The sequence below is a fragment of the Erythrolamprus reginae genome, chromosome 5 (assembly GCF_031021105.1).
Source record: "Erythrolamprus reginae isolate rEryReg1 chromosome 5, rEryReg1.hap1, whole genome shotgun sequence".
In the NCBI taxonomy this organism is placed as follows: domain Eukaryota; kingdom Metazoa; phylum Chordata; class Lepidosauria; order Squamata; family Dipsadidae; genus Erythrolamprus; species Erythrolamprus reginae.
In genome coordinates, this window is record NC_091954.1 from 92,450,704 (window position 1) to 92,467,197 (window position 16,494).

General features: G+C 44.5%; 1 protein-coding gene and 1 long non-coding RNA gene across 2 annotated transcripts; one reads left to right on the top strand and one right to left on the bottom strand.

Annotated features, from left to right (window-relative positions):
• Window positions 1-613: 613 nt before the first annotated feature.
• Window positions 614-13,352, bottom strand: SSR3 (signal sequence receptor subunit 3). Its single transcript, XM_070753498.1, has 5 exons — window positions 13,063-13,352; window positions 6,650-6,776; window positions 4,637-4,735; window positions 3,588-3,719; window positions 614-1,013 (listed from the first exon to the last, which is right to left on the bottom strand). The coding sequence occupies exons 1-5, from the start codon at window positions 13,202-13,204 to the stop codon at window positions 947-949; spliced, it is 567 nt and encodes a 188-aa protein (XP_070609599.1). The 5' UTR covers window positions 13,205-13,352; the 3' UTR covers window positions 614-946.
• Window positions 13,353-13,632: 280 nt separating this feature from the next.
• Window positions 13,633-15,805, top strand: LOC139168114 (uncharacterized). The gene is made up of 2 exons (XR_011559232.1): window positions 13,633-13,719; window positions 15,227-15,805. It is a non-coding gene; the product is annotated as an uncharacterized lncRNA (long non-coding RNA).
• Window positions 15,806-16,494: the final 689 nt, after the last annotated feature.

Consider the following 16,494-nt stretch of genomic DNA (forward strand, 5'->3'; position numbering starts at 1 on the left):
ATGCTACAACGTCCTGCCTGTCAGGGACTACTTCAGCTTCAACCACAACAACACAAGAGCACACAACAGATTTAAACTGAATATTAACCGCTCCAAACTTGACTGTAAAAATATGACTTCAGTAACCGAGTTGTCGAAGAGTGGAACTCATTAACGGATTCCATAGTGTCATCCCCAAACCCCCAACACTTTACCCTTAGTTTATCTACGGTTGACCTATCCAGATTCCTAAGAGGTCAGTAAGGGGCAAGTACAAGTGCACTAGAGTGCCTTCCGTCCCCTGTCCTATTGCTCTCCTATATCTCCTATACCTTTCTTCTATTCCTATATCTCTTCTTCTATTCTTTCATTGATATGTTCTATTACTATACCTTCTTTTCTATTATTTCTTAGATATATTTTACTATGAGTATCTCCTCTATAACCTTCATCATGTATTTTACTATGTGTATATAGATATATACCCACTAAAACCCTCATTGTGTATTGGACAAAATAAATAAATAACTGAATTGGGCACATTTAGTAACTGCCTTGCTTAGCAATGGAAATTCTGGTATCAGAATGTAAGTGTAGAATTATCTTGATCACAAATGTACGCATAGAGTCACTATTTTCGGCAAAGCTTTTTTTAATAACAATGTAACAAAACCCCCAAAAACTTCTAATGAAGAATTCCAGATCTAGTTGAACTTCGCAGATGATACGGATGGATCTCTATGTCCTCCCGAATGGTTAGAAGTTTTTTGAATAAGCACATTGCAGACCTAAATTAGAATGCCTCATCTTCATGGTATTATTTTATAAGAAAACTGCTCCCCTTTCTCATCTCATCTCGTACAAAAAAAAAAGAAAATAAAATAAAACCAATGTATAGAAAGTGGCAAATTCACCTTCTTCTGATTGGGCAAGACAGAGATGAAATCATGTACCCAAACAATTCTATCTACTTTGAGCCTGTTGATAATAAAGCAATCAATCCAGATGAAACACTGATGGAGAGGATGTAATTTCTGAAAAAAGCAGTTGTCAAGGAAAATGTTAGCAAGATAGCAATAGCATTTATACATCGTTTCACAGGTGCTTTACAGCCCTCTCTAAGCAGTTTAGAGTCAGCATATTGCCCCAACAATTTGGGTCCTCATTTTAGGATGGAAGGCTGAGTCAACTTTGAGCCTGTTGAGATATGAACTGCCAAATTTCAGGCAGTCAGCAGAAGTAGCCTGCAGAACTGCACTCTAACCATTGTGCCACCATGACTCATGGAATATATGTCCCAGGATTTCTTACTGCAAATAAATGTTTTACAAAAGAACTGTGCAAAAGACCATTCCCAAGGACACGTAAATATTGGAATTCTACTATCCTATATCAAATGCAAAAAATCAAGGCACTTGGGGAGCATCAACAATTCCCTTTGGCAATGAGATGGTACCTCATCAAAAAAACACCCTTGTAGGCCACTTAACCCAATCTTCTGCCTTGCATAGGAATCAAAATGAACACACAAGAAATTGTTGCCCAGTCTATGGTTGAAAACATCCAATGAAAGTCTTCCCACTACCTTTACCGGTTATTAAATCCAGGACTCTTCCTGCAACTTAAAACCCATTGTTCAGTATCCTGCATTACAGACTGGGAGAAAACAGCACTTCACTTTTCTCTATGTGACAATGTGACATCCTCTCTAAGTTCTATGTTCCCAACTCTGGTTTGATAGACAATGTTTTGAATTAAAAAATAAATTGATCAGGGAATTTTAGGTTACGTAACAAAATACCCAGTGGAGCATCCCACCCAAGTTCTTTTCATGTGGCTTCCTTTCATTTAAAGATTACGATTATAATTTTTCCGTCATTGCATTTGCTAAAGGCATCCAGTTCCTTCACTCTCTTTACAGGGCTTCAGTTTCTAGTTCCCTGATCATTTTCAATTATCTATTATAAATCCTTAAATTCTGGAGTTTAGAACTCATAATACTCACGGTGCCGAATAACAGGAGAAAAATAAAGGAATAGTTACTTCTCGTGACTGAGAAATTATATTCCTACTGAAGTAGCCCAACATTACTGACTTTTTGAAGCCAAATTACTTGTTTAACCACATTAATTTACAATCCATTATCCTTCCAGATTAATGCTTTCACAAATACAGTGATACCTCATCTTACAAACGCCTCATCATACAAACTTTTCGAGATACAAACCCAGGGTTTAAGATTTTTTTGCCTCTTCTTACAAACTATTTTCACCTTACAAACCCACTGCCGCCGCTGGGATGCCCCGCCTCCGGACTTCCGTTGCCAGCAAAGCACCCGTTTAAACGGGCACTTCGCTGGCAACGGAAGTTTGGAGGTGGGATTTCCCTGCGAGGGGAGCCTCAGTGAAATCGCAGCATCGCAAAAACACAGAGGTCCAGGGGTGGGGTTTCGAGGACTTCGGTGTTTTTGTGATGCTGCGATTTCACTGATGCTCCCTTCGCTGGGAAACCCCACCTCCGGACTTCCATTGCCAGCGAAGCGCTCATTTTTGTGATGCTGGGATTCCCCTGCTGCATCGCAAAAACACAGAAGTCCTGAGGTGGGGTTTCCCATGGAGGGGAGCCACAGGGGAATCCCAGCAGTGCAAAAACGGGCGCTTTGGCTGGCAAAAGGGGTGAATTTTGAGCTTGCACGCATTAATCGCTTTTCCATTGATTCCTATGGGAAACATTGTTTCGTCTTACAAACTTTTCAACTTAAGAACCTCGTCCTGGAACCAATTAAGTTTGTAAGATGAGGTATCACTGTATTAGCACCAGATCAGGAACCCCTTCCCATATCTATCCTAAAATCCTTATTTTAGTCTCCTCACATTAGCACTTGACATTGTTAAATTCCATTATTTTACCTTTAGCCAATTGCTTTAACAATTGGCTAAAAGTAAAATAATGGAATTTAACAATGTCAAGTGCTAAAGTGAGAAGTGATAATTATTTTGAATATTGATTAGAGTTATAGCTATCAGACCCAATTCTGTTCATTTGTAGATTTCAGTAAGCATCCCTTCCTTCTAATTCCTTTTTCCACTTAATTGATGCTGGCTATAAAAAGATGAAAGCTGCCCCCCAAAAAATCATTATATTGGTAACAACTTATGACTGTAAATGGGGAGAATTAGAAGTGATGCTTCAAAGTCTAATAAAGTAATACTTTAATGTTCTCTACATATGCTTTTCTAAGAGCTACACAGGTTTTGGCCAGCGAGATTGACTCCTGACTCACTGTAGGAGTCCATTAGTGCAGTGTTTCCCAACCTTGGCAACTTGAATATATTTGGACTTCAATTCCCAGAATTCCCCAGCCAGCAAATGCTGGCTGGGGAATTCTGGGAGTTGAAGTCCAGATATCTTCAAGTTGCCAAGGTTGGGAAACACTGCATTAGTGAACTAGGGATTTTTCTTTTGCCTTTTTGATAGAATCTTAGCTGACCAACTTACACACTCCTTCCCAGATCTGAATTATATAGATTCATAGTTTGAAACCCTTCCTTTGTACAAATAAACGACTCAAAAAGATATTTGACCTATGTTTTGTTAAAAGAGGATACACGGTGGGGTTGAAGTTCTTCAACAAGAAAAAGGAAGCAACAATGATTAGGACGAGGAAGAGGGTGTTATTGTAAAAGATAGAGAAGGTTGTTGCTTCATAGTCTGCCACTTCATTCTTCTTCCACAAAATTCTGCAAAGGCAAAAAAAAGAAAACAATATCTATCTTGTTGTACGTAGTAGCACTTTGGCACTGACAAAACCATTTTTCTCCAAATTGCAATTTTTCTAAAACAAACATATTTTTTCACTAAGTGAAAAAAATAGTTTTACTTATTTTGATTTTTCTGTAGATTTTAAGATTCCAAAATTAATTGGTACAAAATTATTTCTCCAAATCTGGCACCTTCATTTAATGAAATGCAATTTCTTCTACTACATTGTGTTTACCATCGGCAAACTGATTAAAGTTGACCATTTTTCAAATCGGGTCTTAAAGAGGATTTGGTTTCTTGCCAACTGGGCATCTTTCAAACAAGCATTTGAAAAACAATCTTAGTTGTTTAATCTGCAGCTTATTTATGAAAGACAGTGATTATTCAAATACCAATGAATTCCCCCCAAAAAATGAAGAAAAATAAGCCTTTAAAAAAGTTTAAAAACATTTCTAATGCACTTTACATAAATAGTGAATGGCAAATACCAGATTAAAAACTACCAAGAAACACCTTTAATTTAAGTCAATTACAGATTTAGGCTCCTGAAAGGGACCATTAGTTAGTGAATAAGTCCAGACATATTCACAGCTTCATTTTAAAAAAATTAAACATCAGCTAAGGTTTTCTCACATGTTTTGCAATTCCAAGCTGGTCATTCATTGATTAACACATAGTTTTAACAGGCATCCCTTCCCTTCCACTGTTTCATTAAGGAGTTCCAAATTAACAAGCATAAAGTTTCAACTCCAAATCAAGTAAACTATAATAAAATGGTGAGAATCAGCAAGTTGATCCCCAACAAAACCTCCAGCTTTAGACCTCTATTTGAGAGTAAAGGAATTAAATTACTGAGCAAGTAGCACTGTATGATTGGATAATGGCAGAAAATCACCTCTCATCCTTCTCCTTTCGTGACATCTTCCTATTATCTGCTTCGGAAAGCTTACGGGTCACTTCTTTGGAAACGGCGTCTTCCCGCTTCTGGGCTACCCTAAAAAAGGAAAGCATTGACATCCCACCTTTTTATTAAAGCAGTCAAATACTATAACCATTTACTATCAATTTCATACTGCAGGGTTTGAATGCTTACAGTGTCCAGCCCAAGCAACCCCCTCCAACAGGCAAAGAAAGTCTGTTTTAACAATGTGACTGGACATTTTCCTGTGGACCTTGGAGAACAATCCACTTTTGAAAAATACTTCATGTACCTCCCATTCACCAAAGATTATTCCTTTCTATACAACAACAAAATTTATCTCCATGGGTGAGCTTAATAATGAACATGAGTCTGTTTAAGGTACCAGACTAGAAACCGAGAGACTGAGTTGTAGATCTGACTTGGGCATGAAAGTTGACCGGGTGATTTTGCCAATCACCAGAAGATTGAGTACTAGTCCTACCTTAAGACACACACGAAAGTCAACCACATGACTTTGGGTTAGTCAACCTCTCTCAGCCTAATTCAGCTCACAAGCGTTCCCTCAATTTTCGCGGGGGATGCGTTCCGAGACCGCCCGCAAAAATTGAATTTCCGCGAAGTAGAGATGCGGAAGTAAATACACTATTTTTGGCTATGAACAGTATCACAAGCCTTCCCTTAACACTTTAAACCCCTAAATTACAAATTCCCATTCCCTTAGCAACCATTTAGATTATTACTCACTATGTTTATTTAAGTTTATTAAAAAATATTTATTAAAGGAGGATGAAAGTTTGGAGATGACATATGACTTCATTGGGCGGGAAAAACCATGGTATAGGGAAAAAAACTGCAAAGTATTTTTTAATTAACATTTTTTAAATGTTTGAAGTGGTATAGACTTTTCACGAAGTTCGAATCCGCAAAAACACTGGGAACACTGTATTTATAAAAATAAGAGACAAGATCAAAACAAAACAAAACAAAGCCATATTAAAGTGAAAATAAATGTCATTAAGGAACCATCAGTAAATCAGTTCTGTTTCACACAGATCCAGACAGTGTTCCTTGGCTCCATAAAAAAGTAAGAAAAGCATATAAACTAGTACTGGACAATTACTGGAAACATTCAACTTTTAGTGGGCTCCGTCAAACAAATTTGGATAGAAGTACAGTAGATGCATTTTTAATACAAAGCTAAAAATGAAGGAGATTATTCTAGTTGGCTATTATGTGCATTTCCCAAGAAATTTTAAAATATTAAAATAATAGATATAGAAAATGTTCATTCTTCATTTTAAAAAAAATGGTATATTCATTTCTGTTCCTCGGGGACGATCACATGAAAGATTTCAGTTAAAGTTTCAATTTTGCAACTGCATCAAACACTGTTTGCTATTGAAATGCATTAATAATCAATATACAAAACTTATTTCTCTATGGAAAATTAAACATCGTAAAGTTTTGCCTTCTAGTGGTTGAGAATTCTCAGTAAATCTGTGACTGGCAGCTTCAGAAACCTTACAAAATGCAAGGCAAAATATTTATAAGTGAATATGCCATAGCTGCTGCGAAACATTTTTTAACAATTCATCTGGCAAAAACTGAAAGAATATTTTGCAGTGTAGTACACGTTTAGAGAAACATGATAGCAGTATACAGGTATTTAAGGGGTTGCCATAGAGAGGCGGGGGTTACGCTGTTTTCCAGGGCACCAGAGAGCCAGAGAGAGAGGAACAACAGTTGGAAGCTGACCAAGGAGAGATTCAACCTGGAAATAAGGAAGAACTTCCTGATGGTCAGAGCGATCAACCAGTGGAACGGCCTGCCAGAGGAGGTTGTGAACTCCCCAACTCTGGTCATTTTCAAGAGGAGATTGGACTGTCATTTGGGTGGGATGCTTTAGGATTTCCTGCTTAGGTAGGGGGTTGGACTTGATTACCTGCAGAGTCCCTTTCAACTTAAACAAACAGTTTTACTACCTACTTGTGCTTAAGAACGAACTTCACATTCTTGTAAGCAAAAGCAACCAAATAGGTGCTGACAAGGGTCATTACAGTGTAGAGGACCGCAGACTGAAAGAGGTCCATGTGCCAGATCCGCCAGTAAAGCCCTACAGTGAGAAAAAATTTATTATTATTAGCATGCACAATACATCTTGCTGGCTTTCTATAATAAAACAGTTACCAGTAGTTCTTGTTGGCAACTATCATTGGAATTGGCAACTTGGTCATTAAGCAAAGCAGTCGCTAAGTTAAAGAACCAATGGGCTAATGATCTTACTTTAGCATTTCTTTGCTTCACAGACCTGAGAAGGTTGTAAAATGCAAGGACTTGTCATGAAGATGTTTGCTTTAGAAATACCCCTACCTTACACATAATTTCAGTTACCATAAGTCAAGGTTCGACAAACCCAGGCGCCTGGTCGCCAGTGGCGCCTAGAAAATGTTGTCTGGCGCCTAGAAAATGTTGCCTGCTGTACTGTATGTCAGCGTTTCCCAACCGGTGTGCCGCCTGGGCAGGGCGCTGCGGTGCCTCTGACCTCTCCGCTCCTGCCCGATGCCGCGGTTTCTGGCGCTCTCCTGCTGGGTCCCAAAGAAGGCAGGCAGGAAGGAGAGCTCCATTCTTCGCGCCTTTTTCCCGCCTTCCTTCTTTGGAGCCCAGCAGGAGAGCGCCAGAAACCGCGGCATCGAGCAGGAACCGGGAGGTCGGAGGCACCGGCACGGCAGCGCCCGCCCAGCTGAAGGTTCCCTGTCGTCATCGGCAAGTGTCCTTTGGGGCCCGGCGGGAGGGCACTGGCGGTGGGAGCGGGGGGGGGGCCGCGGCTGCAGCGGCACAGGCAGTCGCGGGGAGATGGCGGGGGGAGCGGGGGGCGGCTAAAGCGGCCCCGGGCACCGTTCCCTGTACGCTTTTCCAGGGGCGCGCAGGGAGCCGCGGCCACCCGCCCGCCTACCGGATTTCCCTCTGCGCGGCTGGGGAGGTGGATTCGCCGCCCCCGCCAGCCCGATCTCCCTCCAGTGGCTGGTGACGTAGTTCTACCGCCCTCGCCAGCCTGATCTCCCTCCGTGGGGGGGTGGGGGGCGACGAACCGACGACCGGGGGCTGTCCGTCCGTGTTGGGTGGTGCAGGGCAGGCACAGGCAGCCCCAGGGGAGAACAAGGGAGGGAGAGAAAGGAAAGAGAGAGTAAGGGAGGGAGAGAAAATTGAATGAAGGAGGGAGAGAAAGAAAGAGTAAGAAGCAGAAAGGATAGAGAAAAAGGAAGAGAAAGGGAGGGGGAGAAAGGAAAGAGGGAGGAAGGGGGGGAGAGAAAATTGAATGCAGGAGGGAGAGAAAGAAAGAGTAAGAAGTAGAAAGGATAGAGATAAAGGAAGAGAAAGAGGGGGAGAAAGGAAAGAGGGAGGGAGGCGGGAGAGAAAATTGAATGAAGGAGGGAGAGAAAGAAAGAGTAAGAAGTAGAAAGGATAGAGAAAAAGGAAGAGAAAGGGAGGGAGAGAAAGGAAAGAGGGAGGAAGGGGGGGAGAGAAAATTGAATGAAGGAGGGAGAGAAAGAAAGAGTAAGAAGTAGAAAGGATAGAGAAAAAGGAAGAGAAAGGGAGGGAGAGAAAGGAAAGAGAGAAAGGGAGGGAGAGGAAGGAAAGAGATGAGAGAGGAAGGAGGAGACAGAAAGAGAGGAAGGAAGGAAGAGAGAAAGAAAGAGGGATGGAGAGAGAAAGGAAGGAAGAGAGAGAAAGAGGGAGGGAGAGAGAAATAGAGCGAAAGGGAGGAAGAGAGATTTTTTTTGTCCAAACTTTTTTTAGCGCCCCCCCCCCATGTTCCCCAGGATTTTGAAAATATGAAAAATGTGCCGCGGCTCCAAAAAGGTTGGGAAACACTGCTGTATGTGTATACAGTATATTTTTCCCGCCTTGTGTTTACGCCCAGAAATGGTACATCTTGGCTTCCGTAGCTCCGCCCATCAACCTCGGAGCGAGCTGCTTTCCCAGCGTCCCCTGCGCTTACGTGCATCTCTCCCTCCCCCCCTTGCCTCCATTCCGCCTCCTACTCGAACCCCTTCACTCCCCCCCCACCGCACACAGACGCTCCGATCTTGGCCGCTCACCCGCCTTCGGAGAGAAGCGGAAGCCCCTCCCCTCCCGGCGTGAGGTTTTGTTCATTCCTCCTCCGGCCGCGTGCGCGGTGACTTCCGACCAGTAACCCCTCCTCCCCCCTCCCCCCCCTCACCCGCGTCCCCGGCCCGGTCTCCCTTTCCTTCTTCTCTGTTTCGGTTTCTGACTAACGGTCTCCCCTCGGATCCCGACGGGAGTACAGCAGAGCCGGCTCGGCGGAGCCAGGCCTGCGCCGGGGGGGAGGGGGTGAAAGCGATGTCAGGTGGAGACTCGGCAAAAAACCAAGTTTGCTTAAAAAAAATTCTGGCTCCTAAATTTTTTGGCTGGCTCCTAGATTCTGAACAACTTTGTCGACCCCTGCCATAAGTCGTCCTCAGCCTATGACCATTCATTTAGCGATGGTTCAAAGTTACAACAGCACTGAAAAAAAAGCAATGTGCAGCTGGTCCTTGCATTCATGATCGAAACATTTAAATATGTTACAGGGTTAAATAAGGTCCAGGAGGGAAGTGTTTTTAATAGGAAAGTGAACACAAGAACAAGGGGACACAATCTGAAGTTAGTTGGGGGAAAGATCAAAAGCAACGTGAGAAAATATTATTTTACTGAAAGAGTAGTAGATCCTTGGAACAAACTTCCAGCAGACGTGGTTGGTAAATCCACAGTAACTGAATTTAAACATGCCTGGGATAAACATATATCCATTGTAAGATAAAATACAGAAAGTAGTATAAGGCAAGGTTCGACAAACCCAGGCGCCTGGTCGCCAGTGGCGCCTAGAAAATGTTGTCTGGCGCCTAGAAAATGTTGCCTGCTGTACTGTATGTCAGCGTTTCCCAACCGGTGTGCCGCCTGGGCAGGGCGCTGCGGTGCCTCTGACCTCTCCGCTCCTGCCCGATGCCGGGGTTTCTGGCGCTCTCCTGCTGGGTCCCAAAGAAGGCAGGCAGGAAGGAGAGCTCCATTCTTTGCGCCTTTTTCCCGCCTTCCTTCTTTGGAGCCCAGCAGGAGAGCGCCAGAAACCGCGGCATCGAGCAGGAACCGGGAGGTCGGAGGCACCGGCACGGCAGCGCCCGCCCAGCTGAAGGTTCCCTGTCGTCATCGGCAAGTGTCCTTTGGGGCCCGGCGGGAGGGCACTGGCGGTGGGAGCGGGGGGGGGGGGGCGCGGCTGCAGCGGCACAGGCAGTCGCGGGGAGATGGCAGGGGGAGCGGGGGGGCGGCTAAAGCGGCCCCGGGCACCGTTCCCTGTACGCTTTTCCAGGGGCGCGCAGGGAGCCGCGGCCACCCGCCCGCCTACCGGATTTCCCTCCGCGCGGCTGGGGAGGTGGATTCGCCGCCCCCGCCAGCCCGATCTCCCTCCAGTGGCTGGTGACGTAGTTCTACCGCCCTCGCCAGCCTGATCTCCCTCCGTGGGGGGGTGGGGGGCGACGAACCGACGACCGGGGGCTGTCCGTCCGTGTTGGGTGGTGCAGGGCAGGCACAGGCAGCCCCAGGGGAGAACAAGGGAGGGAGAGAAAGGAAAGAGAGAGTAAGGGAGGGAGAGAAAATTGAATGAAGGAGGGAGAGAAAGAAAGAGTAAGAAGCAGAAAGGATAGAGAAAAAGGAAGAGAAAGGGAGGGGGAGAAAGGAAAGAGGGAGGAAGGGGGGGAGAGAAAATTGAATGAAGGAGGGAGAGAAAGAAAGAGTAAGAAGTAGAAAGGATAGAGAAAAAGGAAGAGAAAGGGAGGGAGAGAAAGGAAAGAGGGAGGAAGGGGGGGAGAGAAAATTGAATGAAGGAGGGAGAGAAAGAAAGAGTAAGAAGTAGAAAGGATAGAGAAAAAGGAAGAGAAAGGGAGGGAGAGAAAGGAAAGAGAGAGAAAGGGAGAGAAAGGGAGGGAGAGAAAATTGAATGAAGGAGGGAGAGAAAGAAAGAGTAAGAAGTAGAAAGGATAGAGAAAAAGGAAGAGAAAGGGAGGGGGAGAAAGGAAAGAGGGAGGAAGGGGGAGAGAAAGAAGATATGAAGGAGGGAGAAAAAGAAAGAGAGATAGGAAGGAAAGAGGGAGAGAAAGGAATGAGAGAGAAAGGGAGGGAGAGAAAGGGAATGAAAGAGGGAGAAGGGGTGAGAGATAGAAAGGATAGACAGAAAGGGAGAGAAAGGAAAGAGAGAAAGGGAGGGAGAGAAAGGAAAGAGATGAGAGAGGAAGGAGGAGACAGAGGGGGTGAAAGCGATGTCAGGTGGAGACTCGGCAAAAAACCAAGTTTGCTTAAAAAAAAATTCTGGCTCCTAAATTTTTTGGCTGGCTCCTAGATTCTGAACAACTTTGTCGACCCCTGGTATAAGGGCAGACTAGATGGATCATGAGGTCTTTTTCTGCCGTCAGTCTTCTATGTTTTTATGACCATCACAGCATATCCATGATCATGTGATCAAAATTCATGAACTTGGCAACCAGCATGTATTTATAATGGTACAGCATCCTAAAGCCCTCTGTGATTGCCATCTGGCAACCAATCCAAGCCAGCATCTGATGAGCAAATTCAATGGGGGAACTTACATTTGCCTAATGACCGTGTGATTCATTTAATAAATGCAGTGATTCATTTAACACCATGGCAAAACAAGGTTATGAAATCTGATGCCACTCACTTAACCACCACCTTGCTTAGCAACATTTCAGAACACTACCTGTACAAACTCCAAAACCACTATTTCAGACAAGATTAAGAAAAAACACTGCCAATAAGTAAATACAGTGGTACCTCTACTTACGAACTTAATTTGTTCCATGACCAAGTTCTTAATTAGAAAAGTTTGTAAGAAGAAGCAATTTTTCCCCATTGGAATCAATGTAAAAGCAAATAATGTGTCCGATTGGGGAAACCACAGGGAGGGTGGAAGCCCTGTTTCCTCCCAGGAGATTCCTAGAGAGGCCCCACAGAAGATTCTCCCTGCCTTTTCTGGCCCTGTTTCCTCCCCGGAGATTCCTAGAGAGGCCCCACAGAGGCTTCTCTCTGCCTTTTCCGGTTATAGTTTCGGAGGCTCGGGTTTGTAAGTGGAAAATTGTTCTTGAGAAGAGGCAAAAAAATCTTGAACACCCAGTTCTTATCTAGAAAAGTTTGTAAGTAGAGGAGTTCTTAGGTAGAGGTACCACTGTAGACACAATTTTTGTGTGAAATTGATTGTCAATCAATGTTGCCAAGGGAGATAAAGGGATTCTTGAATTCAGCTTAAGAGGTCATCTTTCTGGGATGATTTAATGAATCCTGCATTGAGCAGGGGGTTGGACCCGATGACCCTGGAGGTCCCTTCCAACTCTGATTTTATGATTCTATTATTTATGATTCAGTACCATTTTCTTGGCAAAGAGTAATTTGCTGTTGTCTGTTTTTGGCTTCTAAACACTTGACTTACAACAGTTCATGTAGTGACCGTTCAGAGTTACGACACTGGAAAATGTGACTTTATGACAGTTTTTCAGAGTTACAACCTTTGCAGCATTCCCCACATGATCAAAATTCAGTTGCTTGCCAACTGGTTCATATTCATGACCGTTGTTGTGTCCGATAGTCATGCAATCACCTTTTGCAACCTTCTGACAAGCAAAGTCTGTAGGGAAGCCAGATTCACTTAAACAACTGGGTTACTAACTTATCAACTGCAGCGATTCACTTAACAACTGTGGCAAGAAAGGTCGTAAAATGAGGTAACATTTTAGCCCATGGCTTAACAAATATCTCACTTTTAACACCAGAAAGTTTGGGCTCAACTGTGGTCATAAGTTGAGGACTACCTGTAATAAGAGCTGGGGTGGCACAGTGGTTAGACTGCAGCACTGCAGACTACTTCAGCTAACTGTAGCTGTAGTTCAGCAGTTCAAATCACACCACCAGCTCAAGGTGGAATTAGCCTTCCATCCTTCGAAGGTGGGTAAAATGAGGACCCAGATTGTTGGGGGCAATATGCTGATTTTTGTAAACAGCTTAGAGAGGGCTGTAAAAGCACTATGAAGCAGTATATAAATCTAAGTGCTATTGCTATAGTTAATTATTAAATCATAAATAGTAATAATAGTACATCCTACAAAGTGATTCCATTAGGCCAGTGTTTCCCAACCTTGGCAACTTGAAGATATTTGGACTTGAACTCCCAGAATTCCCCAGCCAGCTGGCTGGGGAATTCTGGGAGTTGGAAGTCCAGATATCTTCAAGTCGCCAAGGTTGGGAAACACTGCCCTATTGAATGTCTGCCTGCAAGAGAGAATGAAAGGCGGGGGGGGACACGGCGCTCTTCTCCCATCCACCCTCCGCCCACTCACATATCGGGATAGCCGAGACGATGAACGCGTTGCCGAAGAACAGCGCCGACGATTTGGCCGAGAGGTTGCGGCTGAAATCTTGCAGGAGCAGCTCCTCTTCCGACTGCTGACGAGCTCCGCCGCTACCGCCCTTGGGAGCCATCGTTACTATTGCCGCGGCTCTCTTGCGAAGCGAAACTCAAAAGACAGAACGGCGCTGACCCCACCCCTCGCGGCCACCGTACTTGCCAACAAGCGGACACGCCACACAGAGAGAAGAGGCGGGGCTTCTTCCGGCTGACAGCCGCCCACTAGATAACTACTTCCGAGGTCACGCTACTGGTTGGCGGGTAGTTCACTAGCTCCCTCTCCCTTTAGAGGCGTTCCTTTCCCCCCTTTAAAAGTTCCACTTCGGTTAAGCCAGAAATATGGGAGCGGGGAGGGGGTTGATCGCGAAACACCCTCTCGGTGGAATGTTTATGGAGATACAGGGAAGAACCAAGTTAATAAAACTTCCGGGTCGTCAATTCTTTTGCTGACGCGTCTTAAAGATTCCGTTCTGGGGGGGAGGGGTTTGTGAAGGGCTCGCTGGAGAGGCGGAGCCGAGGGAGCGTGGCGCGGATGTGGCAAGACGCCGGTTCGAATCGTACCCTGAGCCGTCGCTTCAACTGCCACGTGGTAATAACCACGAGTTTTCTGAGCTCCGCGTGGGAATTTGCTTGGCTTCACGTCACCCTTCAAAGTTGTTTAGCGCAAAGGAGGGCGACAGGGCGCGAGGAGGATTTGGGAAGCCTGCGGAGTGCTTCTGGGGCCTGTGGGGAAGCAAAAACGCCCCCGTTTCTGCCAAAAACGGCCCGTGTTTCACGAAAACAGCAGGTTTGCCTTCTTGCAGGCCTCCCAAACTGTCCGTTTTTGTGGATAACGGGCTCGGGTTTTTTCCAAAAATAGTATGCGGGGATGGGGCTTCGGCAGTTGGTTACAATTGTTCATTTAAAATATTGTGTTATTATTTCAAAAAAATTGCGCTACAAAAAGGATATGTGCATAGGAATTTGTTCATATTTTTTTAGAGGGCCGGATTAATATAAATAACTCAGTTCTACCCAATACTGTACTGTATATTATAATTATAATATTATATTATATTTATATATTATATCTTGAACACCCGGTTCTTATCTAGAAAAGTTATATATTATGTATTATAATTATAAATTAATTGCCAACATATGCTGGTAACAGATGCTAAATGAAAAAAGCTGAAATCATTTGGTCATTATCACTTCCCTATACATGTAATTCCAAATTATGAAACATGATCCTGGAAAGTTCCTTTATCCAATTTTAAGTTAATAATTTATTCAATTCATGTAATGCTACCTGATTATTTCATTTTTTTTTAAATCCTAAAGTTGTCTATTTTTTTCTACTTCTCTTTTAATCTATCAAGGAACTTGTTTGTTTTCCATAAAAGGGGAGAGATTCATATTTAATAGTTTTATATTTCCAGAGTAATACCATTTCTCCTTCCTTCCTTCCTTCTTTCCTTCCTTCCTTCCTTCCTCCATTTCTCCTTCCTTCCTCCCTCCATTTCTCCTTCCTTCCTTCTCTCCTTCCTTCCCTCCATTCTCAGTCTTCCAATTCTCTCCTGCTCCCCAACCTGATTTCCCCCCACTGGGGGTGGGAGAGGCTCCACCACAAATTCCCAAAGAAGGTTAAGTCAACTTAAAGGAAAGGTGGAGAGGGCGAGGCGAGAGCTCCGGTGTAGGCAGTGCCATCAGCTGAGCAACAGGCACGGTGTTACTGCCGCTTTTTCGCTTTTTGCTTCTGTCTATAGGTGGCAAGGCCATCCGACTCCACTGCACGGCTTTTGGGCTTTGCCTGCGCACGCATGTGCGCGCGCACAGGTTGCACTGACCTCCACAGGCCGGTCACACCCAGCCAGCGGGCTGCATCTTGTCCAGGTCTGGTCCAGTCCCCTGAGCAGTGAAGGGCTACCAAATTTTTACTACCACACTGTGGCTGTGGCTTATTTTGTGGGTGTGGCTTGCTGGTCATGTGACTGGGTAGGAGTGGCTTGCCAGCCATATGACCGGGTGGGAGTGGCTTCACAATCATGCGACTTGACCAAGGATTTTCCAAAAACCTCAAAATAATATTCATATCTGTTGTGGTTCCGTCTGAGGCCCCTCCGGGAACGGCTGACCTTCTGTCGGTTTCCAGCTCAGAGGGAGAGGCTGAGGAACAGGAGGTGCAGACAGACGAGGAGGAGGAATCCCAGGCTGAAGAAGAGGGAGGACAGCCAGAGTCCCACCAGGGGGAGCTCTCCCCAGCAAGCAGCCTGGATTCCTTAGAGGAAAGTGCACAAGCCATAATTGATCTGCGACAACGAAGAGCTACTCAGAGACTCAGAGACGCTACTCAGAGACGGAGTCAATTGGCTAAATACTTTCAGCATTAAAGTGGCAACAGCTGGGTTTGGGTGTGGTGCTCTTGGGAAAGGCTAAAAGGCAGACCCACCCTTCCTGGCTTGTGGAGTTTTATCTTTGAGAGTCGTGGGACCTGACTGTGAACTTTGGCGTCTTGGAATCCTGGTTTGTGCCTTTGACTATTGAAACCTTGGGGGGGGGGGGTGCCAGCAAGAAGCTTGCTGTATTGTCTGGACATCAGGACCCTGCTGTACCGTATTATATCCTGTCTGTTGGGAAGAACAGGTTTTCCTCTGTGCTTATTTTTTCCAGTTATAAAATACTTTTGGCTTTTACCAGAGTGTCTGGTTATTTTTTCCAGTTGGTGTTGAGGTCTGGGGGAACCCAGACAGAACACATATCAATGGACTCAAAACAAGCAAGTCATCAAATTCACCCACATCTAGCACCTATAGAACAGTGAAATGACAGAAACATCTCACTTAGAATTTTGAAAGCACATTTTGAGCATTGTCATAAAGGTGCCTTCATGATTAAAAGGGCCCCTCACATAATAATTGCTTACTCCAAGGCAACAATCTAAAGTGTTCCTTGCTACTTTCACAGCCTAAGTGAACATCCCAAAATGCTCCATTGCACATAACAGTCTTAACCCTCCTTCCTGGAGACTACCAAACAAAATCAAGGTTTCTGGCAAAACATTAGGTTTCAAGCATTATTCATTTTATTTTTCCAGAGCAGAAGTCTCCAAACTTGACAACTTTAAGATTTGTGAATTTCAACTCCCAGAATTCTCCAGCCAACTATGAAGATCTCTGTTCTAGAGAATACAATAGCCACTGAGAAAGGAGGGGGAGGCAGAAACCCAGATCACATAGAATTAATTCCAGATCTTACCTCCTTATACTTTTCCTAGATACTTTTGTTTGTAGCAGAATCGCTGGCGTTGGGGTGTTTAAATGCTTTCGGGAAGAATGCAGAGGCTACCCAAAGATGTCCTGCATTTCCTTTCAACATCTTTGGG

Bases quoted from the DNA above. Each gene is read 5' to 3' on its own strand.
- SSR3 (XM_070753498.1), bottom strand. From the start codon at position 13,204: ATGGCTCCCAAGGGCGGTAGCGGCGGAGCTCGTCAGCAGTCGGAAGAG. The intron at 3,720-4,636 runs GTGATTTTCTGC...TTGCCTTTGCAG, and splicing joins CGAAAGGAGAAGGATGAGAG to AATTTTGTGGAAGAAGAATG. The intron at 1,014-3,587 runs GTATCCTCTTTT...TGCTTTTTTCAG, and splicing joins AAGAACTTCAACCCCACCGT to AAATTACATCCTCTCCATCA.